The sequence below is a fragment of the Glycine max genome, chromosome 3, assembly GCF_000004515.6.
Source record: "Glycine max cultivar Williams 82 chromosome 3, Glycine_max_v4.0, whole genome shotgun sequence".
Taxonomy (NCBI): Eukaryota; Viridiplantae; Streptophyta; class Magnoliopsida; order Fabales; family Fabaceae; genus Glycine; species Glycine max.
The window spans coordinates 2,016,749-2,042,253 of record NC_016090.4 but is presented as its reverse complement, the minus strand read 5'-3'; the positions used below and the strand labels follow the sequence as shown (position 1 = coordinate 2,042,253).

Sequence of the window (25,505 nt, the reverse complement as noted above, 5' to 3'; positions counted from 1 at the left end):
CCAATGGTCTATCAAAATAAAACATTAAACTTAAAGATAATCTAATGGTCTACCAAAATAAAACATTAAGGTGCAAAGTGCAAAATTAACATTAAAAAGTATTAAAATCAAGTTAGTTTAATGTATAAAACAACAAATAAAATAAAACATCAAGCAAAATAAACTCATTTAATACTCTAGTACTACATGCAAAATAAATAATTAACATCCTGTCTTCAAAAAAAATTATGTTGTAAGCCATACATACCAAGGACAATATTATCTTGTACAAACATTTGAAAGCAAGCGATAACTTTTTGTAGTTAAAAAAAAAAGTTCAATTTTCCAAAACCAAATGTTCCCCATTAACTTTCCTATTTCCTAATGAATTGAGTACCTCCATAGTATATTGCAAGTTGCAATTGCAACATGGCATATGGGTAGCAAGAGGGCGCTTATGCCTCGACGGTAAAAGGTCCCACCCCAATAGGGGCAACACCCCCCCCCCCTCCCCTCACTTCAAGCACACCTCTATATCACTTTGGAACCAATGAACCACGCGAGCTGGTTAGATGCTCGGGGTAGAGGAAAAGGAGATCGTACCTGTTTTTTTCGGACCTGTTCTGACATATGGTTCCCGCGGAAGATCAAGTTGGTGAGTCGTGTGATGGGAAATCTTTTCGCACCGTTCGAAGAGCATTGAATTAGAATGAGAGGTTCACCTCTACCGTTGGTGGTTCGCTGGTGGTGGCTGCCTAATGATGAGAAAGAGTGAAAGAGAGAAGTGAGGAAGTCTTAATTTTTCTGTCAATTCTCTTCTTTCCTCCTTTTTATGTTTTTTTTTATAAAAAAATTTGGACTATGGGGATGTGTGTGTGGGCCACCGTCGTCCCCAATACATCCTCGCTAAAGACCACCGTCGTTCCCGTCTTGGTCAGACGTACCCAAGAAACTAATGTCGTCCTCGAGATGTTCCCTTGCCATCCCCGTTCCATCTCGGAAATATGGGACACAACCTAGCAGGTGTCCCCGTACTTCATAATTAGGAATTGAAGGAAGGGGATGAGGGAAATTTTGGAAGAATAAAAACATAACCCTATCATGTGCCAATCACGTGTCATATTTTGTTAACAGACTAAAAGCACTGATAAAGAATATGAGAGGTTATTGCAAAGAAATTAAACAGTTAGGGGGTTTTGTGAGGAGAATATAATTTTTTCCTAAGGGAGTCTACTATAATAAGTCTGATAATAGAAATTTAATGATTCAAACACTAGTACGCCATTGAATGTTAATGATGTGATATATTAGTGGAACTGGTATAATGAAATGGATTTGTAGTTTAAGTCAAATTCTATCATTTTATTTGATGCAAACTAGAGAGGGAATAATTGAAGGTAAGCTCCTTTCGTAGTTTTCTATCAATTCTTCTTAGGTAAGCTCCTTTCGTAGTTTTCTATCAATTCTTCTTTTATTCCCTTATATATATATATATATAGATCGATCTCGCTCGATAAAATCAAGCTCAATCGTGTCGTACATGTTATACTTAGTATAATCCCTATGGCGATTTTTCAATGTGGTGCATGTAGATCTTATTCTTGCCTTTCGATATAAACAAAAAATCTCGTTATTGAGTGGTCCCTTAAATATATTAGAAATACTAGTTAAATAATATGAGATATTGGTCTATATTTTGTTTTGGATAAGCCGCCAAATAGTAGTATATGTACGACACTAGTGTCTTATTGACAAAAAGCTAGATTGTCTCCTTCATATGTATTCAAAATTTGCAAAATTACTCTTCTTATTTCTTTTTATTAGAAGGCTCATTCAATTTTTTATCACTTAAAACAGTAGTACATCGGGGAAATAAACACGAAGGAAGCTTGATAATCCATTATCACTCAAAAGATTATCTCTTTCATATGTCATAGATATAGCATTGTTCGCCTTCAGCGACACTTTCTTTTGATACACAATGAGTCTTTGTTGCATTTAAAGTCATGGATGAAGTCAATCAAAGAGGGATATGTTAACTCTAAGTATTATCACATGGTGGTGAATTGGAAGAGAAGACGGAATATGCTACTAGGTGTAGACGTTGATGGAACGTGGGTAAAAGAATCAAGAAGAGCGAAAGAGTTTTTTGAAGAAAGATTCAAAGAAATGCCTTTGGAGAGACCTGGCTTAGAAGGTGTAGAGCTCCAAAAGATTAACGAGGAGGACAACAATTTTTTTTATCTCAAATTATGAGGAATATGAGGTTAAACAAGTGGTGTGAGAATGTGGTATTAATTTTCACTTTATTAAGAAGTTTTGGAGTATAGTGAAAAGGGATGTGATGAAGTTTGTGGAGGAGTTTCATGTGCATGGGGTTTTGCCTAGGGGGACAAACTTATCTTTTATCACCCTTGTAGCATCTTGGACAAATTATACTTGAATGAGAGGAATCTAAAAATTGTATAGATATAAGGCTACACAGTTGAGGATGACTTAAATGAATTAATTGATATTATCTATACTAACAAGATACATCTACTTTTTAATAGCCTATTACTTAAGAATTTCATAGTTAAACGTGTTTGGCTTGAAATAGTAATGAGAAGAATGATCTTTTGGGAAGTTTCTCCAAAAGCGTGTGAGAGAAGACAAAACACGCTAAAAAGTTTCGTGTTGGTTTGTAGGGAAAAACAAATTGTTGAGGTCTCGGAAAGGACTACCTACAAATGATTTTGATCGGTAGAGAGTTCTGACTAACAAAGATGTTGAGTGAAGTACCACTATTTGACACACCGCAGAGTGTGAGTCACCGAGAAGTCGACAATCAAGGATGTTCCAAGTCTTGTCCCTAAGGTTGAAAGCCCTATTGGATTAGGAGAATTTAGGCCTATCATTTTGGTGGGATGCATGTATAAAATATTGGCCAAAAATCTTGCTAATAGGCTTAGGAGGGTGTTGTCGGGAATTATTGATAAGAGACAAAATGTCTTTTTATGTGAAAGGAACTTGCTACATAGTATGGTAGTGATCAATGAAGTTGTGGGTGAGACAAAAAGGAAAAGGAAGAGCTGCATACTTTTTAAGCTTGATTATGAGAAAACATATAATTTGGTTTGTTCAAATTTTTTTGTTATACATGCTCATTAGGTTGGGCTTTCACCAAAAGTGGGTTATGGATTGAGGAAAGTTTGAAGACTAGTGTGGTGTCCATGTTGGTGAACAAAACCTTGGAATTTTCACCACAAAGGGAATCTTCAAGGAGATCCTCTTACGCCTTTTATCTTCACAATTGTGGCAGAGAGCTTGAATGAATTGATGAGGGAGGCAACAAAGAAAAACATGTTTATATTTGCTTCAAGGTGGGGTTAAGGGATGTTGAAGTGAACCTTTTACAATACGTCGATGAAATCATTTTTGTAAGAGAATCTTCATTGGAAAATGTGTTGACAATTAAGAGTATAATGAGGTGTTTTATCTTGTATCAGACTTGAAGGCCAACTTTTCAAAGAATCGATTTGGAGCTATTGGTTTGGATGTGTCTATTGTAGCACAATGCGTGGAGTTGCTAAATTGTAAATTGCATTTGCTATCCTTTCTATATGTTGGCATTCTGATTGATGCAAACTCTAGGAGGAAGGAGACTTGGGAGCCTATCATAGCTAGGGAAGCATATGAAAAAATTGTTCTCTTGGAAGCAAAATATTTCGTCCATTTCCAGGAGAGTGTGCCTTATCAATTCAGTTTTGTCTTCTTTGGCTATCTTCTTTCTTTCTACAAAATGCCTATAAGAAGAGTCCGTAGGAAGTTAGTTAGTATTCAAACTAGGTTCTTATGGGGAGGTGTTGAGGGAGAAAAGAAATCCTTGGGTTATTTGGAAGAGTATGTGTGCTACTAAGAGTCATGGCAGGTTGGGGCTTAAAAATTTAAAGTTTTTTGAATGAGGCACTTGTTGGGAATGTGCTACAATGACAAATTAGAATTCCTTGTTGAGAGTAAACTTTAACTGTTGAATTACGTGTAGTATCTAATGTTAATATAGTGTAGCCATGGAATCTTTTGGTAATGTTAATATAATGTTCCCTTCATTAATATACATACTTTTTTGGTCCATAAAAAAATCCATGGAAACAACTCATGATTGCATTGGAACACGAGATTACTAGCCTAAGAAGCTAAACTGAAGTTGTTCCCCCCAAACACTCCTCATGTATCCTTCATCAAATAACAAAATTACTCAAGTCTTCATTCCTCGTACGATCCAAACTTTACAAACTTTATAAAAAGTAGTGTTATGCAATCCCACTACCAAACTTCTCCTCTAAGTTTTTAATATATGGTTTATGTTTTTAATAATTTTTTTGTTGTAAGTAGCTTTCATATTTCATATTGCAGTAAAAAAAAAATTCATATTGGCTATATCAATAATAACTCAAGCAATACATGTTTATCTTCCAATAAATAAAAATATAGAAAAGAAAGAAATTAATAATATTTCTTAATTTATGTCACAATAAAACCTATCTAATGGAACGTATTTAATGTATGCTTGGAGCTTGGAATGGAACTACCTATTTGCAAAGTAAGAAAATTTATTTTTGTCCATTTTCTAAAAGAGTGTTTTTAACTGAATTTCTCCAAAACAAACTAAATTAAATCCTCACTTATCATATTATTTAATAATAATTAAAAATAAAATTTAATTAAAATATATTAATAAGAAAAAATAGGATACCCGCAGACAATATTTTAATAGATTTTTTTAATTTTAATAATAATACCAAATCTCCAAAAAATTTATCAAACAAAAATTAAATATTAAATTTTTTAGGAAGTGATAATTGATGAGATGGTTTCTATTTATTGAATTTTTTAAAAATTTGATGACTATATTATGTTTTAATTTAAATTTATAAATACTTTAATTTCAACCATTTATTATCTTTAATAATTGTTACTAATTGTAATATTCTACCTTAGTATTATACTTTAGATATTCATTAAGCATCAGCTAACTATCTTTAAAACACTCTTAATAAGCTAAGAGTATCCTTTACCAACTACCAGTAAATAGGATAAGATAAGGATTGACAACAAAGATATATATATATATATATATATATATATATATATATATATATATATATCAAAACCAAAATTACTTCAAAATTCCCACAAAACTTTATATAAAGTCAGTCCCACTCTCCAATTCCCAAACTTCCCCTCTAAGTTTCTCTCTCAAGCCTCTCTCTTTCCTTTCAACCTGCAACCCAAAACTGCCACCTCACCCTCTCCCCGCCGCCACCCGCCTCCATGAACGGTGGTGGAGGTGACTTGCCGCCGTCCAACGGCGGCGAGTTCCTCCTCTCTCTCATCCAACAGCGCCCCCACCACCCCCACCCGCCACCACAGTCTCCGGCGATAGATCCCGCCGTCACCGCTATTGGCCCCATGATCCCCGTGGCGCTGCCGCCGTGGCAAATCGCCGGCGGCGATCAACCCCACCACCACCAACATACTCACCCTCACCATCTCCCACCACCACCACCCTGGTCCCACACTCTCTCTTCTTCTTCGCCGCTTTACCCTCCGAACTTCTTCGGGTTGCCCCATAACCCGTTTCCCCCTCCTCGGAACCACTTCCCCGTCACCGTCACCCCTAACTCCGTCACTAACGGCGTCAACGCTAACGTTAACCTCGCCCACGATCTTCGAAAACTAGGGTTTCCAATTGAAGAAAGCCACCACAACAATAATAACAACAACAACGTGGTCGATGGTTTCGTTCATCATCATCATCAGCAGCAGCAGCAGCAGCAGCATGAACTGAAGCTGCAGTTCGGGTCTTTACCCACGGTTGCGTATGCCGCCGCCGAAGTTTCCTCCAATGGTGACTCCTTGCTCAATTTGAAGTTCAACAGAGGTGGGAATGTGGTTCACCCCACTTCGAATTCGAGTGGGAATGTGGTTCTTCAGGGTAACCATGATGCTGTGGAGAGAGAAAGAAGAGGACTTGGGGGTTATATGGCTGGTGGGTCGTTACCCCCCGAGACAAGTAGGGTTGCACCAGGGTTTGGGAACAGGATTAGAGGGAAGGGTTTGGAGGGTAGGAATGAGAATTTGTATGGTAGGAGGGAAGGTGGGAGAATGGTGTCTGGTGAGAGGAGCAATGTGGGACTTGTTGATCAGCTTGATCGTCCTGGGCCACCGGCCCGGAGTCACCTCCATTCGGGTTCGGGGAATGAGACCAGTGGCATTGGTGAAGTTGGTGGTAGGGATAGTAAGCACAAGGGAGGTGGGAGATTGAGGATGGAGGGTTTTCCTGAGTCTGGTGGAAGGGTTGCTGATGTTGATGTCCTTGGGGAGCAGTTAGCTGATTCCTTGTTGGTAGAGGATGAGTCTGATGACAGGACTAACTTGAGGCAACGCCGCCGAGAGAAGGTCAATAGTTATATTTGTTGATGTTGCTTGATGTTACGGATTGTTAAATCATTCTTAAAAGCTAAATTTTCAACTGAATTTCATCAAGTACTTTGAGTATTATCATTTGGTTGATAATACAATGGAGTTTTATTTTCTGAGTTATTATTAATTTAAACTTGTTTGAACGCTGAAGGACTGTTTGTTCAAAAACCTAGATAGATAGATTATTGAGTGTTACAGTTATCTACCTGTCATCAAATTATGAGGTTCATGTGGTTTTTATTTTGTTTTCTCATAGTGTGAAAAGTAAATGATTCTTAAATTATGAGGCTTACTTACACTTGCAGCATTTATTCAGGATGTTAGATTTTTGGATTCAAGAGGACAGCAGATAATGAGCCAGCGGGGAAGAATGTACAGAAGGCAGATGATGTGTCGAAGGGACATTGATGATTTTAATGTTCCTTTCCTTGCAATATATGGGTCTCTAATACCTCCTGAAGAAGAAAAGCTGAAACAAAAGCAATTAGTAGCGATATTGGAGAAATTAGTCAGCAAAGAATGGCCAACATCTAATCTATATCTCTATGGATCATGTGCTAATTCGTTTGGTGTTTCTAAAAGTGACATTGATGTTTGCCTTGCTATTGAGGAAGCAGACATGGAAAAATCTAAGATTATAATGAAATTGGCGGATATTTTGCAATCAGATAATCTGCAGAATGTGCAGGTGAGAAGATTGCTATGCTTTCTTTATTGCTATTGTTTATTTTGATGGTTTGTATTCATTGACATATATTTACGTATATAGAGACATGTTCATTAACTGTTTAGGGAAGCCGGAGCTGCTTGTAATCATACTAAGAAATTTTCATAAAGGAGATGTAATGACTTTTGTCTAATATGAGGAAAAATTTAGAATATTTGCTATAGGAAGACTGACCTTGGTAGACAATGAGAGTATGGAAAAATAGTCCTTATTTGGTAGACATTGCTAGGGTTTTTGTTCGTTATTGTTCACTGAACATGTCCCCTCAGACAATGAGAGTATATGATGCTTAATATTTTTGCAATGGTAATGAGAGAATATAAACACGTGGACAAACAACAAGCATTAAAAACCTAAGGTTAATTGATTATGTATTTCTCATTGCAAAGCTAATAAAGAGGTTTATTGAAGGGAATCTTCTGACTTCATTTTTATGATAATTTTTTGGCATGGATGTAGGACATAATGTGGTGTTTTTGAAGTCTTTGATGATACTTTGATTCTTTCTAATTTATGGTTTGTTTAGAAAGTGCCCATCTATAGACTAGCACAGAAGCTATTGGCCTCACTGATCATTGCTAGTGTCTAGACTAACATGTTATCTCTGTAATTCTTTCCCTCTTTTTTTTTTTTTTTGGTAACCACCGTAATTAGGGTGCCTTTGGTTCCCCGGTGGGACTTAGAGGTATCCCCACAAGCTTTGGTCCTTTGGGTTGACTATGGGACTAATCTTCAATCCAGGGTTAGTCACCATAATTCTTTGCCTCCTCTATTGGAGTCTCTTCACCGTCTTTTCTTCCTTGGCATCTCTAATCCTTTATTTGGTTTGATAGGTTTACCCCCTAAAAACTTGAAAGGAAGAAAAAAGGTTTCAAAAACTAGATGGTGCCTATTATGGTGAAACTTCATCTTTATAAATTTGGTTGAGCATTATTTAATTTCTTGTTCATTTCTGATTGGATGAATGCTTATTATTTTACTGATTTTAGTCATATTTTATAGTTGTTGCCAATGTGTTGGTATGCCAAGAATGCGTTGAGGGATGAGAAAAAACTTGGATATGAAAGAAGAAAAAGATAAAAGATAGGATAAAAGGAATGAGAAAAGAAAATGTTCTGAAATTAATTAATTTTTTAAATGAAATAGAACTTTGTGAAAAAAAAAGATTTGGATAAATATGCCATGGTTAAGAGTTGTATGATGAGTAAAACTGATGATCAATCTTTTGAAACCTAGAAAAAAATGGAGAAGTAATAATGAAACACAGGAAGTGGATTAATAAATTTGGAATATGACACAATTGACTGATTAAGTTTTCCTAGAAGAAGCTTATTGCTGCTGGCTTACTGCTCTTGGAAACATTCATTTGAAGGTATTAAATTGAAATGAAAGTTTCTTGGGAGTCCTTAATTTGAGTTTGTTTATAGGCCTTGACACGTGCACGGGTTCCCATAGTAAAGCTCATGGATCCAGTGACAGGAATCTCTTGCGACATATGCATTAACAATCTCCTAGCTGTTGTGAATACCAAGCTTCTTCGGGATTATGCACACATAGATCCAAGGTTGCGTCAGCTGGCTTTCATTATTAAACATTGGGCTAAGTCAAGAAGAGTCAATGAAACTTACCATGGGACCTTGTCTAGCTATGCGTAAGTTAACTTCTGATGTTATTCTTGTCGAAAAAGATTTTGCTTTGCCTTTATCTAATTTAGGCAAGTAATGTTAATATTCCCAAAAATCAAAATAGACATGATTGAACAATTGAAGTTCAGATAAATGTGGTGACTGGATATTATTCGTAAAAAATAACAATTTATAATTTTAATTACAGGTATGTTTTGATGTGCATTCATTTTTTACAAATGAGAAGACCTGCTATCCTTCCATGCTTGCAGGTGCGTACTTCAGTTTTCACTCTTGTATTCCAATATGTGAGATATATCTGTATGTAACCATTTTAGAATTTCATTGTTTATGCTATTTATGTTTCAGAAGTACCCTTTATTTTGTTCTGAACATAATGGTTAGTGTTTCCATTTTCCATGGAATGAGAAAATTAATTTAACCAGGAATTCTTGGTTTCTTTTCATTTTCCATGCAATTTGATGCAAAGGCACTTAAAAGTTTTGCGCTGTAGCAAAGCCTGATAGTTGTTATTGGAAAAACACTTTTTTTTCTGAGGAAACTGCTTTGCCAATGGCATGGCTAATAGTATCATCGGAATAACATTTTTGCAGTATTCAAATCAAAGATAATTAATTCTTCCTCATTAAGCATTCCATCAAATATCACTCGAATAAAGTTTGTACATCATATAGCTAATTTTGTAATTGTATTTAATGATTGAATGCTACTTTCTATGTAGGAGATGGAGACAACGTATTCTGTAACTGTGGATGATGTTCATTGTGCTTACTTTGATCAAGTTGAAAAACTTTGTGATTTTGGTCGCCATAACAAGGAATCAATTGCTCAGCTTGTGCGGGGATTTTTCCATTATTGGGCATATTGTCATGATTATGCAAATACTGTTATATCTGTACGCACTGGAAGCATAATCAGGTAAGAGAACCCGGTATCTGTGGTATCTGTAAATATTTTCTCATAGTTCCCTTTTATGTTCCATTAGTAATTGTTTGCCCTTTTATTTGGGGGGGAGGGGGGGGGGGGGGGGGGGTGATACTAACATATCTATCATTGTTAACAAGAGAGTTGTTTTCATTTAATTGAATATATGATGCTCTTTTTTGGTGTAGCAAGCGAGAGAAGGACTGGACAAGAAGGATAGGTAATGATCGCCATTTGATATGTATAGAGGATCCTTTTGAAATATCTCATGATCTAGGTCGAGTGGTAGATAAACATAGCATCAAAGTTCTCAGGGAAGAGTTTGAACGTGCTGCTGAAGTTATGCAGAATGATCCAAATCCATGTATTAAACTTTTTGAGCCCTATGTTCCCAGTTAATTGATTGTTTTGAATATAGATTTTATAGGTTTGGTAATGGACACTCAGCTTGTAAAGCTTCTTTTGTCACATCTCATATATTAACCTAGTCTCATGTTTACAAGTGTATTTTTTAGTTAGGGTTTTAAATATGCCATCTCAATGTAAAGAACTTTTTGGCCTTTGATCTTTTATTTGAAAGGCAAGAATTTTCTGTTACGTTGAACAAGCTCCCAAGGTATTAAATGGCTTGTGAATAATTAATTATATAGTCACAATGAAATTATTCTATCAATTTCATGGTCTTCTGGTACCGGGTTTAATATGGCATGCATTCTGCAATTGTTGGAGTGTGGTAGTGCCTTTTTTCAATTTTAATTTTTTGCCCTATTTTCCTCTTATAAGTGTAAATGTTAGGCTCCAAAAACAACTTGTTAGCTTAAGAACCTCTTGATATTGATACCACTGATTGAAAAGCTTAAGTAGTTACAATTGATCAAATTATAGGAATATAACATCAAATATCACCAGAACATTTTGAATATACCAAGAGTTAGTGGGCATACACCGAAGATATCAAGGACCAGATAGAATACTGCTGCTTCACATATATACCTTCAAAAGGCATATTCTAAGTAAAAGACAACTCAAATAATCATGAAACAAGACTGAATCTAATTAAGGGTTTGGCCACGGTCTTTGGTACCCGTTGTTTTGCACAAGCCACTTGAGAGAAACAAAATTTAGAAAAATATGAATGTAGCATGTCTTTTTTTGTCCTTAACACAGCTCCCTTAATAGCTATTGCCTATTGCGATCATGGGTAAGTTCCATGTAGTCATATTCCCAAGGAAACTGTTATTACCACTACCAATATTGCTATCTTCTTTGAAATCCCCCTTTTGTCCAAATCCCTACACTTCCTTCCCTTTCACTCATACACTCTCTTGCGTGACCCCACTCCAAGTCGTTGCTTTTTATGAAGAAACACTTGTGTCTGTGGTGGAGGAAGGTTCTCCATCTTCAGATCTTGGTGTGGAGGAAGTGACGACGACAACCATGGCACCCATCATGACAACGACGACGATTAGCACCCACGTGTGCGACGATTATAGCCATGTTTGTTGAGATTTGTGTTGCGCTAGTCATCCCCGTCAATTGTTGAATCTGCTAATCTACGTTGTTGAATCTAATGACCTCCATTGTTGAATCTATGTTGAGTTCTTGTTTGAGATGTTGAGTCAACAAGAGAAATATGATTCTGTTGTTGTATTCTAGCAGGTGAAAAAAATAAAACAAACGGAAATATGATTTATTGTACATTATGATACTTTTATTTTTTTAATCCATATGTGTAACAAAAATATGATTCCGTTATACAATGTACAATGAAATTATATTTTTATTGTTTTATTTTTTTCACCCTTCATATGTGCAACAAAATTGTGTCTTTACCGCTACATCGACCATGACGTGTGCCGCTGCCACGGAATCCAGGTCGCGGCCAACATGGTCGTCGCTCTGCTCATTGACGTAATGAGGAAAATCTTGGCGGCGGATCGATATTTGAGGACTCAGCAGAGTCGCGACAATACGCCTTGGGATTTTTTCACATTCGGCTCCAAGGTTTGTGCTTATTTTATTTCATGCTTCTTTCCTTTATTGGTTTGTATTATACTATCTAATTATGTGTACATTCTAAAAATAAAATCAAAATATTATCTTATGTGTAGTATAGACTTATCTGTAATATGCATGATGGTATAGGATACAGTCCACGTGGCTATCATCAAATTGCTATCATTTTGCTTAGGAATAGAAACAAATCTACTTAAAACTACAACTTAAAATATTAATAATTAAAAACGAGTTTAATGGTCTGACGTGTCAATTTATTATAAATTATGATATTATGGTTTTTGACTAGTTTTTATGAAAGTTAGTACTGTGTAAAAATCTTTATACTTTATGAGCAAAAACTTTTTTTTTTCTCATTAAAAATTAGGGGACAAGAATACAGTAATGAACTTAGTTAGAATATATCAATTTTGTATAGATTTTTTACTCTATAGTTTAATCATAAATTAACATATAATAGAAAATGGTTGGCCTTTTTAATTATTATTTCTAAAGTGATATCTTGTTTGATAGTCTAATTTTTTAATTGTCAGTCTGTATAAAAAGTTAAACTCTATATTATGAATATTAAACATCATTTTTTTTATAAAACTTTAATTTTTATTTTTAATGTTTTATCTACTGTGGTGGAAATGCTGGTTGGAATTTTCAAAAAGAAATGAAAAAATTATATATGATACCAATGAGTATTGAGATTTGATATTTACTCAGAGCCAGGTACATTATACCCTTGTATAATGCATTAAACCATCACAAAAGTGTTTAAAAAATGTATGATTAGTGGTATTTATTGGAGAGTTTGTATGTGATGGAATTTCAATAGTACATAGACTATTTGAAGCTTCATTCATATTCATATAAGGAGTAAAGGGTTGTTATTTCAAAAGTCTTTTGGTTGCATTATCTTATACAACTCTAAGCATAAAAAAGCTTCGGTTTCGTATCCTTTCTATTCTAGCATTGTTGATCTTGCAACTACTAGCGACGCTCGTGTTATGTTGTGCACTAAATGAACAAACAAAGCGAATAATTAACTGGGAAGTCATGTTGGTATTAGGAAAACAAGGCTTTATTGTCAATGTAGGAAGAGGAGGTCTTATTGATGAAAAGGAATTGGTCAAGTGTTTGATGGAAGGAGAAATTGGAGGTGCTGGTTTGGATGTCTTTGAAAACGAGCCTCGTGTTCCTGAAGAGCTCCTTGAAATGAATAATGTGGTTTTATCTCCACATGCTGCTGCTTTAACTGTGGAATCTATGATGAATTTGTGTGAACTTATGGGAGGGAATTTAGAAGCCTTCTTCTCAAACAAGCCACGAATAACTCCAGTAATGTTGGCTGAATAACTTGTTCTTTTGATAACATAATATCGTGTGGTACAATTTTATGTTATTCCTGCAATGATTCTGAATTAAGTTGTAAATGAGTTTGTTCTATTCCAAAAACCATCTAAGCAAAGTGCCTCTGCAAGTGTATTTCAAACTCTGTTTTGATTGAGGGAAGGAGATAAAGCAAACTCTATTTGGATCAGTTTTTAAGCTCATTTTTATATGGAAACTCTATTGTGCTGTTACTCATCTTCCTATTGTAGTTATATCATGGTTGTCTCCAATAATAGTTACAAAAGTTATTGCTAACAATGGCTGGAAGATAGTAATCTGAACGCATTTGGTTAAGTAATATGCATAATTTTGTTATAAATTCCATAGTACCTATCTTTGATTCTTACGGATAAAAAATATTATAAATACATACTCTGACAATGCTTTTGTTGTTGATTATTTTTAATATTTCACTTTAGATTCTCTTGCAGTATGATATAAGTAGTGTGCTTCAACATGCATAAAAAGCTGTTGTTCTAGCTGATATGGCTTCTCTAGAAACCTCTAGACCGTGTTTTTCTTTTCTTCTAGACTATATGCATCTTTTACCGAAGACAATCACTTGTGTTTCGTTAATAATGTATTATACTTTAGATTCCTGCAGCATGTTTTAATGGAAGTACTCAAGATTTCACATTGACTAATAATATGATGAAAATGAAATATATAAGTAAGAGACTTTTGAAGTTGTGTTAACAAGTGTTAAAATTTATAACTACATTTGTAGGACTAAATTTTTCGATGTAATTATAAACCGTTGAATATTAATAAATAAAGAGTTGAAGAAATTTTCATTGAAGACTAGTAGAAATTTATAAACAACTTTTCAATGTAATTATGATTCCTCTTAAAAATTAAATTAAAGTTATCCCATGATTCTCCTCCACACATGGTCGAGTTGGGACTGTAGGGGTGCTAAAGTGGAACTTAATCACTCTGTTTCTCTCGTTACTGTTCTACATTTATGCCCATCTCTTCGGATAAGCAATAATTTCTGTTTGTTGTTTAGATGTCGTTTTTCCACTTTCTGCTCTCATACCCCTTCATCGATGGGTATTGAATAGTGTGTTGAAATTGCAAAACAGAAAATGAAAAACAGGTGTTATGAATTGAGGCATCTTAAGTTGACCAAAAATAAGGCCCTTCCTATTCTTCTATTCTGTTATTGAAATTCTCGGAGTATTTCTTTGTGTGGTTATTGTAATATGCTCCTTTTATCTCGTAATTAGAAAGAGAACTCCATGGCTAAAACGTGCAATGAAATGAATTAGAGAACACCATCTGAACAGATGGGATTATCTTCATATATGGCCATGAGTTTCTTGTCAGCATATAGAGTGCAATGGTGCTTAATATCATATTGCTAAATTATGGATAGCTTTGGTTTTACCATGTTTGCTACTTTTGTTAGTTTTGTAAACACTTCTATCAATAAGCTTTACATGGTGAAAATACGTTAGTTTGACAGTGTTTTGGTTTTTATAGCCTGTTTGGCAGATTTGATTTTAGAAAAGCTAATAGTTATAGCTGTCACATTCTAAGTATGATTTCTCACTTCTAGTTTGTTAGGAATAGTTGTTAATTGTCATAAGATCTATAAATAGAGCGTCTAGATAGCCTCATTGTATATTGTTCAAATCAATCAATTACACAATAAGTTACTTTTATGGAACTCTTTTGTTATTCTTTGAGCTTTATGTGTGGCCATATCAACTAGGTGTGATATGCATTTATTTTCAAAATTCTGATACTAGTAGAATAAAATTGAAAGGAAAAGAATAAATATTTCGATAGTGTTTGATGGTACCACTTTCCTGGAGCTCAATCATCAAAGGAAATGGCAGACAAACCGCACAAAAACCACAATGATAACAACAAGGAGCATCAACCACTCCTTGTGCTTGGTCCTCCATTCATGTTCCCAATTTTTGAAGCTCAAAACCTTCACAACTACCATTTCCTCAATGCCTTCTCCTCATTCAAGTTACCTCTATTTCAGGAGATCAATTAGCCGTGGATGTTGCTGACATGGCTGTGGGGTTGCTAATTGATGTGATGTAGAACATTTCTGCTGCTGATCATGTTAGGAAATGGGATCCTTCTAAGCCCTGCAATCTTTCTTCTGGCTCCCAGGTACCACTCATTCTTCTGCATTATGTGCATGTTCTTTTCATATTGTGGTGTATGTATATTGTGCACATGCTCCTGATGTTCTAGTGCTAGTAGTAATACACTTACCAAGTACTAACACACTTCTTCTAACACATTCTACTAGCTAGGGAAAAAGGTTCTCTCAAAGTGGAAAAATCTTGATTCTCAAGCGTGTTAAGATCTCACCGTTAATTCTTTTAAACATCCTCTTTATGATAAAAACACGTTATATTAATAAAATTTATTGAAGGGATCCATTTCCCATTCAATTATTAATTAAAATTTATTAAAAATTGCAAAATCATGAGTTAGATCTTTAAATAGGTAGTGTAGCCTACATAATTTTGCAGTTGTCAATAAATTTCAATCTATAATAAATAGTGTTGTTAGTATTTCTCTTTTAATGATTTCAACACAAATCAAGTGTGTGAAGAGAGGTTTTGTTGATAGAGGATAATCAATATACTTGTATACCATATATGACATTAGTACTCATTAGAATTGATAAATAAAACATCAAAATTCTGGAGCATGATTGATAACTAGCACTCAGCTTTGTGTTTCAGCTAGAAGGCAAGGCATTATTGGATTGGGAAAAATTGGCGGAGACAGATATTAAGAGATTTACAATAATTTATCATCCTCTTTTTTCTCTTTCTTTTTTTTTTCCATTGTAATCGAAGACAGATATTAAGAGATTTACAATAATTTATATATCTTGCTCAATTAACTAAATTAGACTCCTTTATACTTTAACTAAATTAGACATCCAATTTTTGTTTTCTGTTTTTATTTTTAATTACAAAATAATTACCACATTGTTTTTAATTTGTTTTCTTTGTACCAATAACTTATTAGTTATGGAATGCATTTTAATAATTAATTTTCATGATATTTCATAAATAAACTGAGAATATCTCAATCTTCCTGTCACTTTCACAATCAAACACACATACTTCTTTGACGGAGGGGTCAAACAATAGTTTAACTACAATGCTGAACAATTTTATTTTTTTTATATTAATTCAGAATACATTTTTTAATTGCTTAATATAATTTAAATTAACATATAAAAATAATAATTTAAATTAAATTTCCATCGCAATGATTCTTCTCCGCACATGGTCGAGTTGGGAATGTTGTGGTGCTAAAGTCAAACTCAATCACTCTCCTTCTCTCCCAACCTTTCTTCGTCTACGTCAATCTCTTCAGGTAAGCAATTAATTCTGTTTGGTTTCGATGCAACTTTTGTGTTTAAGCTCGTTAAATGCATGAAAATTCACTTTATTGTTTTTGGACATGTTTGTGTGTTGGAACTGTTTGAGAAAATGTCCAGCTGGGAACTCCTGCATTGTATGGATATATTTTTTTCCCACATTTTTAGCTCTCATACATATTTCCTCAAGGGTATTAAATTTTATTCCAGTTTCTTCCAACTCAATCCATTCAAACCATACTATGCAGCCCTCGCCAGAAGATCTCTGCAGATTTCATCGGGCTCCTCCCATTGCTCAGCCTCATTGTGACCAGCAGTGCTGGAACCGACCACATAGACTTGGTTGAGTGCAGCCGCCATGATATTCAGGTTGTCTCTGTTCCAGGAGATCAAGCCAAGGATGTTGCTGACATGGCCGTGGGGTTGTTGATTGATGTACTGTGGAAAATTTCTGCTGCTGATCGACATGTTAGGAAATGGGGTCTTTCTATGCCCCAGAATCTTTCTTTTGGTTCCAAGGTACTACTCATTCTTCTGCTTTATATGCATGTTCTTTTCATGTTATAATGTGTGTATGTATATTGTGCAAATGTTTCTGATGTTCTATTTCTATTTGGATGAAGATTTTCAATAAAAGGAGTGTTAATAACACATTCTCTAACACAATTTTTCGAATACCTTTACTATTGGTAAATATTTATTGGAAGTACAAAATCTTTAATGGGCAATCATTAAATAAGAAGTAAAACCTACTCAATTTTGTAATTTCTAGTAAATTTCAATCAACAATAAAGAGTGTTGCAAGCATCTCTTTTTCAATAATATCAACTCTAATAAACTGTGTGTGTGCATGTGGGGGGGGGGGGGGGGGGTGGTCTTGTTTTGTTGATAGAGGACAATCAATACATTTGTTTACCTTATATGATTGTAGTACTCAATAGAACTGACAAATAAAACATAAGATTCGGTAGCTTGAATGGTAACCAGTACCCAGCTTTGTGTTTCAGCTAAAAGGCAAGTGAGTAGGGATTGTTGGATTGGGAAAAATTGGCAAAGAAGTTGCTAAAAAGGCTTGAGGCCTTTGATTGCAGAATTATGTACCATTCAAGAAACGAGAAGCCATTTATCTTGTACCCTTTTTATTCTAATGTTGTTGAGCTTGCTGGTAATAGTGATGTCCTTGTGTTTTGTTGCCCACTTAATGAGCAAACAAGGCACATAATCAACAGGGAAGTGATGCTGGGGAAAGATGGAGTTATTGTCAATGTTGGACGTGGATCTCTAATTGATGAAAAGGAATTGGTGTGGTGTTTGATGGAAGAAGAGATAAGGGATGCTGGCTTGGATTTGTTTGAGAATGAGCCTAACGTTCCCAACGAGCTCTTTCCATTGGATAATGTCGTCCTCTCCCCACATGCAGCTTCATTGACTTCAGATGGTTTCACCGAAGTATGTGAACTTGCCGCAGAGGCTCTAGAAGTGTTCTTTTCAAGTAAACTACCGAGTACTCAAGTGTTGGATGACTAAATTCATTTTTATATCTACTTTAGTGTTTTCTTTCCATTACCTAGAAACTGAAAATATGTCTTACCCTCTTTTTCCAAACATAGAATTTAGCAGCCAGCAAAATCCTCTAAGCTAAGGTGAAGAAATCAGTCCCATTTTTTTTTTATTATAACTCTATAACTACAACAATTGATGTCATCAACTTGTGAATTTGAGAGACACTCTTGTCATACATGCATAATAGTGAAATTTGTGGCTTTGAAAGAAAGCTCAGTTGACGTGTGAGATACATGTAAAAGCTATAAAGCTGTAGTTCTACTTTTGTTGCTTTAGTAAAACTGATTTGTTTCTGCGTGCATTATGCTCATCTAGTGGAAGATGTTATAAAACTCAAGGCTTCGGCTGAAATAAACTTATGGTCTTATAAGCTAACCATTTTGAGTTTGTTTGGATTTTTTTCTTTGCCAACATATTTCATCTCAAATGAGCTTGAACATCGAAGAATCAAACTTATCTAGACAACAAGTCAACGCTAGTCAAAATGACTTCGCATCAACCTAACATTAAAGGCCTAAAACTTGACTTTTGAGGCAGAGGAAATCCTTCTTGGCTTAATCAACTTCCCAAGTTAATGCAAAGGTACCCATTTCCTAAAATCACAAAAGCCACCACCTTTACGTGTTGGTGGAACTCCATATATGTAAGGGCACTTATTGTCCATGGCCTAAAAAAAAGGAACAACACCATCATGTTGGTGCAATTGCAAGCCTTACTCACTGCTTGTATCCCAAAACCATCTCATTTTTAGGTTGGTGTCTTTACAAGACACCCCCCCCCCCCCCCCCTTCTAGGATGATGGGTTCATAAGACCACCTCCTTCTCAAGCTTGTGGGTACAGTATCCTTTCCAACTTGATGGGTTAACAAGTCTATAACGGTTGTAAGAGCAAGTGTAGAATCTTTTCAGGTTGGTCATATCACACGTCTGTAGGAATACTAGTTGTCCACCTCACAGCAAATGACACATGATGCCAACACTTGGATGTGAAGTATAAAAGACACCAAGATGAAGAGGCTAAGGAAACATTATGCTTGTGAGAGCCAGAAAAGTTAGACACAAATAACACACCGATTTCGTCATTCAAGCATCTTTGAATACATACAAGACAACAAGAAATTAAAAAGGTAAAATGCTAGTTATTGTTTCATTCAATACTAGATGTCAAATATACATTTGATAGACTGGCATCCTGATCTATAAAAGGAACAAAAAAGTTACAAGGTGTGTCAACATCCCAACATTTCAAGTTTTCCTTGACTTGATAGCGTCATGATTAGCAATGGGGGCAATCCATTGTTGGAGGTAGTAGCCCAACACAGGAATGCCCTAAGGTTCATGTTGACATTTGTGCATAATAAATCTCAAATTTCAACTTAACCTTAGCATACAATAGAACACATTGACATACATAAGTTGGCACCTCATACTATAACACATACGCTACCAATTTGAGGGACAATTAATTGTTCTAGACTAGGCTCGGTCCAACCACAACTAGCTAGTCCAATGTCCAAACATATAGAGAATGCCTCCCAAAATATATAACACTTGAATAATAATCATTAAACCAAATATTTGCACCAATTTTTGCAAATATTTTGAAAATAGATATTATTTAAAATTGCATTTATTGCTAAATGATTGGTCAACGAAGTTATCTAAACCTAAGATTCAACTTTGTGAGGTATTCAGTCTCTTTAGTACCGTTCACCTCTAGACTATCATCTTACTTGAGCTTTGGAATTTACATAAGTACACTCTCCACCATTGTCGACGTCAGAGAGATCTCAATAATCACCACTGAAAACTAATTTTCTAGATTGTATAATTTGGATTTGAGTTCAACTCTCAATCAATTTGTAAAGTAGACGTGATCCTCTACTTCTATGCTTTAATTTGACAATATCAGTTGAAGATATGAGATCTCCAATACCCGTTACCATTAGATTCAGTCACTGCAAAACATGAGATCATTTCCTCTGAAGTTTGAGAAAAATCGTTTATAACATGCGGAAGAATTTCACTTAATGTAACCGATTCTACCACTGTCAAGGAAAAAACCTTAGTCAGTTGATTCAGAAAGACTTCAACTAAATATATATAAAGTTCAAACTTTAAGATGTAAATCCATAAATGATTTTATTTATACATACCTAATAAACCTGAAATGAATAAATCCAACGTGCACTATCTTTTGGGGAACAATGATATTGATGTGTATACTTTAAATAATTTTGAGCTTATCTCTAATCATTTATATTTTCCCTTTTTCTCTTAGACATGTTGAGTTAGGATGGCCTGTCGTTTCTGCTGTGTTTTTGTTTAAACCTTGAGTTACACAAACCTACGTGATTTAAAGAATATAACATTGTGTACTCTGGATAACAGCCCTTAATAAGATAAATTTAAAGAATATAATTAGATAGTAATCCAATATTTTTCTTGATGTGACGGTAATCCAATAAAATTAGATTTCCATCAAGAGGAATAATGATCAATAGGATCGATAACCATTATTATATAATTAGGAAGGGACAAGATTAGTCTTAATTAATTGCAAAAGTTTCTAATTAAATAACGGTATAGTTCCTTTCTTTAGTTTTGGTATTATATATCTCTAATACTTTGTAACGACGTTAAGATATATATATATATATTACCAATTATGGCATATACGTGAATTCTTCTCTTGAATCATGAACAACTCGATCGGTCTTGCATTGCTAGAAACAAAAGTTTTCTGGTATAGTTAAAGATTAATGGCTTATTTGCATGTAGTGCCAACTCGTTATTAAAGTGACATTTTGTCGTGTTGGATATAAAAGCAACGAATTGAGTCCAACCCCAGTTTTTGAATTTGTGTGCGATGATTTTAACATAAGATACTCTTCTTACTGTGCGGTCCTTATCAGGTGAAAAAATAATTCATTAATTAATTACATCCTACCCATGTGAGTGTCATAAAGTGTGTGTGTGTTGAAATGCAACGAGATAGTGAAATATTCTATAAAAGTAAAATAATAAAATACAAACAATCATAAAATATGAATTAGAATGTGATTAGAAAAAATGTGAACATATAAATTAATAGTAATGGATAATTCATACAAAAAAATCAATCATTCATCACGAGTTTCGGAAAATAAAAAATTTTCATTATTTTGCTTATCAATATCAATGGATACTACTATAAAAAAGTTTTTCTAAGACGGTCAAATAGAGAATATAACAACAGTTTTAGACCGTCCTAGAATTTAACGTCGTTGAAACTCAAAAATTTCAATGACGGATCCAAAAACACCATCTTTAAGAAGTGAACAATTTTTAAAGACAGTGCTGAGATCAACACCATCTTAGAAAGTAAGCATTTTAAGACGGTGTTTACCTCAGTAACGTCTTAAGAAATTTGTCTTCTAAGAAGTTGTTGAGGTAAATAACGTCTTAGAATGCTCACTTTCAAAGATGGTACTTACATCATCATTGTCTTAGAAAGTAAGCATTCTAAGACGGGACTTACTTCAGCACCGTCTTAGAAGACAAACTTTTTAAGACAGTGATTACTTCAACACCGGACGTACCCGACAAACATGTACATGCATCTATAATTGGTATGGATCGATTAGAGGTGATTTCCCTAATTGATTGAAACAGGGAGGTGCTTATTTATTTATTTTTTTTGTCTCTAACATTCTAGTTTTCTTAAGGGAAGAAAATATTGGGAATTGATTTAATTTTTCATTATTTGGACTATCTGATTCGATTGAGATTATTTGTAAAGGTCTATATTATTATATCTTGATAAGGTATATTAGCTGATCAAAGTTAAAGCTTAAGGTAGGCTCACAAAATCAAAAGTGTAAGTGCATATGATTTATTAATGAGTGGTTTCTTAGGTAATGTTTGTGAGTCAGTGAGTGGATGGGTCAGAACATAACACTCTATTTTCTGTTTTGTTACTTTGGTTCTACTCTTGCTAGCATGAAACTTAAATACATGGTTTTTGAGTCTTAATTACACTTTATTTTGCTTTTCTTAAAACGCATAATCTTCTATGCAGTTTCAAATTATCTTAGAAAAGAAAATATAATTTGACGTTAATAACTGGTATAATAATTAACTTTGTTTAGTAAGAACTGCACTATAGATCCTAGCATACTTAATTTTTCTGCAGAATTCTTTAAAAGGAAATTCCATTGATTTTTTTTAGAAACTTTGAATTCAAAATAAAATCATTAAGTCCCGAAAGAAGTTGACAGCTACGTCAATATATGACGGGATAAATTGATTGCTTGCATGACATGCCAGCATTATCCTTCAATTGGCTGTATATGCATTTGGAGCCTGTTGAATTAATACTCAATTAAATTAATTAGTATTTTTGGACATTACGAATAAAACAAAAATCTTATAGTAATTCAGATGACACAAAATACAGCGCAGTGTATTATTAATTAATTAAAAGTTCTAAAAATATGCATAACAACACATAACTACAATAGAGTTCAAGACAACTAATAATGCATTAGTAGTGACAACATCGAATAACTTCACTACACAAATCAAGTCTCTTTATTCCTAAGAATATGGCCTCAGTTCTTCTTCCATTTGCACCATATAGGATTCTCCCAACACTAACACCACAACTAATTACTGATTAGCCTTTCTCTTTTGATGTTTCTGTTATCTTTTTCTTCACAAGTCGAACCACCAAAAGCACCCTCTTTTTTCACTTTAATATGATGTCATATCTTCCTCACTCAAGCAAATACAAGCTAAAGCTAGTTTTATAGTTTTTGTTGGCCATGGAGCAATTGTGTGGGGGCACCCTTGTTCAGTTGTTTTTCTCTAGTAGCCACCTCGAGAAAGCATCAAGTGTTTCTGTGTCAGACCTGTAGTGTTTCTGTGTGAATTCAAGAAGGCTTGGCCATGTGAAATCTGGGTATGTTCTTGGATTCTCGTTGCTGATTAGATCTTTTGGAGGGGTGACCACTTTGTCTCTATTTGGACATAGGAAGAAAGCAAGTGATTTTCTCACAATTTTGTTGTTTACAACTGCTCTATGCATGCAACTCTTGAACAACCCATTCGATAGAGCCTGAAAGATAATTAAGTCACAACACACATATTATTTCAACTTTAACAACAAAGCTAGCTTAAGGAGCGCTTAAGAACCTATATATATAACAACATGGTACGGTATGATTGCCAGATAGCCATAATTATTCAAACATGGTATGGTATGGTTGCCAGATAACTATAATTCTTAAGTATGTGATGAAGGATTTGATTCTCAAATTTGTGTGTATAGAATAACATATGTTAAAAAAAAATCAACCTCTTAAATAAATCATGGTATCCTATAGGATTAGTCTCTAGCTAGCTCTCGGTTAGAAATACTTCAAGTTCATCCAAAAGAAAAAAGAGATATAGCTTAGTAAATTCATCTTAATTTGTGAACTTAGTAATTGATGTATATATCAAGTGTTGTAATATTAAGTTCATTATTTGAAGGACATTAATTATAATGGACCTACAAGACATATCAATAATTAATTGAGTGTCGATTATGTTGTAAAAAGCGACATGTCAACCTTCATGTCAACCTTGTAATTATATGATCCATACCATAAATGTATCGCCAATATTGACAACGAAAGCATCTTCTTTAGGAGCGACAGAGTACCATCTTCCATCAACGAAGACTTGGAGGCCCTCGACTTGATCTTGGTGGAGAATGGTTAGGGATGTAGGGTCACAATGAGGTCCTGTTCCTAAAGCTAACTCAGGTTTTTGGCATGGTGGGTAGTAATTCAACCTCATAACCGACTCATTTCCTTCGAAGAAATCTCTGAAACATTCCCTGCCAACTCCTAGGGTCATCCCCAGAAGCTCCATGATCCCAAGAGAGAGTTTGCTCATGGCTTCACAGTATTCTTGGAACACACTCCTATTGCAAATCAAATGAAACATATATATATATATATATAAAGTTAGTGTAATTATAGAATAAGAAAAATTGGTCTGGAGGCTTTACATTTATCTTTTATATATATGTGTGTGTGTTTCCTGTGTGTGCATGTGTGTAGAGACTAAGAGAGAGATGAGAAAGAAAAAAAAAAGGAAAAGTATTAGTTATGTGTTGCAGCTAACTCTAAGTTTTTAACTAAGGATTTTACCTTATATGTGTTTAAAATGCTTTTCATAAGATTTGTCACTGGTTTAGCTTTCATAGCAATTCATATGATTTATTTAAAAAGGAAAAAAAAAAGCTAATTTAAAATAAGCTTTTTTTTTTGTTGTGGAAAAGAAGAAAAGTTAATAACAACAATACCTTTAAAATGAGCTTTAATATCTTTTAGAGGTTATGAAACTGAGCAACTGAATATGAAAGAAAACTGCATTCTATAAATCTTACCCAAATTTCCTGAAATCCTCCCCCATGACATTTAGGAAATAATCCTCCACACTTTTGCTGGATTTATCAGCAGAATAATGGAAAGAAAGTGTTTCCTTCCAAGGAAGTTTGGAGGAGAATCTTCCAATGAAGCTATTAGCATAGCCACAATGTTCTCCAATCTTTCTCTGAGCCTTCTGCTTCTGTGACAGCTGCATGCAGAAGAAATCATCTATGAGCTTATGAGCTTGAGCTATGAGCTTTCTATCAACACCATGGTTGACAACAAGGAAGAAGCCATGCTTCTTGCATGCCTCATTGGCTTCTGCACAAATTGCTGACACAGCTTGTGGATCTCCTGAGAGAAAAGCCTTCAAGTCAATGGGTGGAATATGGAGTTCTGGTGGTGTTAAGCATGGTTTTTCATGATCAGGCCATATGAACTGGGAGGGTATGTTGGACTGGTTTGGCATCAAAGATTCATCAAAGTGGTGTAGTTGTTTCTGTCCTTCCATGTTGTCATGATTTTCTGCGGATGTGTTTTGAGGTGCAATTAGCATTGAAGGATGATGAGGAACTAGCATGTTTTAGTTTAATTTGATGAAGTTCACAAAACCAGCTTAGTGTGTGTGGAGAGAGAGAGAGAGAGAGAAAAGGAGAGGTCAAAAGAGTGTGAACAATGAATGAATGAATGGGGAATTAGACAAAGGAAGAGGTTAATAATAAAGTTGGTGAAATAGAGTATTGAGATAGGCCAAGAGAGGATTCATTGGGGAAGTCGGGGAACAGACATTAGAGAATCTTATCATTAGTTTGTTTTGCAAGATTGCTTGCTATCTTTATCACTCTACCTTTCTGCAATGTGTCTGTTATATATAGGGAGATCATACGTACAAGTGGTTTTTTTGTGTTGGAACTTGCAAGTAGTTGTGTGATCAGTAGGAGAGTGCAATTCAGAGAATTGCTAGTATTTCTTTTTTATGCTTCCCTTGAAAAATATTATATAGATGATTAATTTTTTAAAAAAAAATTAATTCATCA

At 34.6% G+C, this 25,505-nt stretch overlaps 2 protein-coding genes and 1 pseudogene across 2 annotated transcripts; 2 read left to right on the top strand and 1 right to left on the bottom strand.

Moving 5' to 3' along the window:
* Positions 1-5,155: 5,155 nt before the first annotated feature.
* Positions 5,156-10,338, top strand: LOC100818029 (UTP:RNA uridylyltransferase 1). The gene is made up of 6 exons (XM_003521890.5): positions 5,156-6,420; positions 6,761-7,132; positions 8,599-8,822; positions 9,005-9,068; positions 9,539-9,735; positions 9,930-10,338. Exons 1-6 carry the CDS (start codon positions 5,293-5,295, stop codon positions 10,138-10,140), a joined length of 2,196 nt encoding a protein of 731 aa, XP_003521938.1. The 5' UTR covers positions 5,156-5,292; the 3' UTR covers positions 10,141-10,338.
* Positions 10,339-10,490: 152 nt separating this feature from the next.
* LOC100816968 (glyoxylate/hydroxypyruvate reductase HPR3-like) lies at positions 10,491-18,418 on the top strand (annotated as a pseudogene).
* A 4,072-nt stretch (positions 18,419-22,490) lies between these two features.
* On the bottom strand, positions 22,491-25,264 carry GA20OX1 (gibberellin 20 oxidase 1). The gene is made up of 3 exons (XM_003521412.5): positions 24,486-25,264; positions 23,696-24,017; positions 22,491-23,165 (listed from the first exon to the last, which is right to left on the bottom strand). Exons 1-3 carry the CDS (start codon positions 25,046-25,048, stop codon positions 22,902-22,904), a joined length of 1,149 nt encoding a protein of 382 aa, XP_003521460.1. The 5' UTR covers positions 25,049-25,264; the 3' UTR covers positions 22,491-22,901.
* Positions 25,265-25,505: the final 241 nt, after the last annotated feature.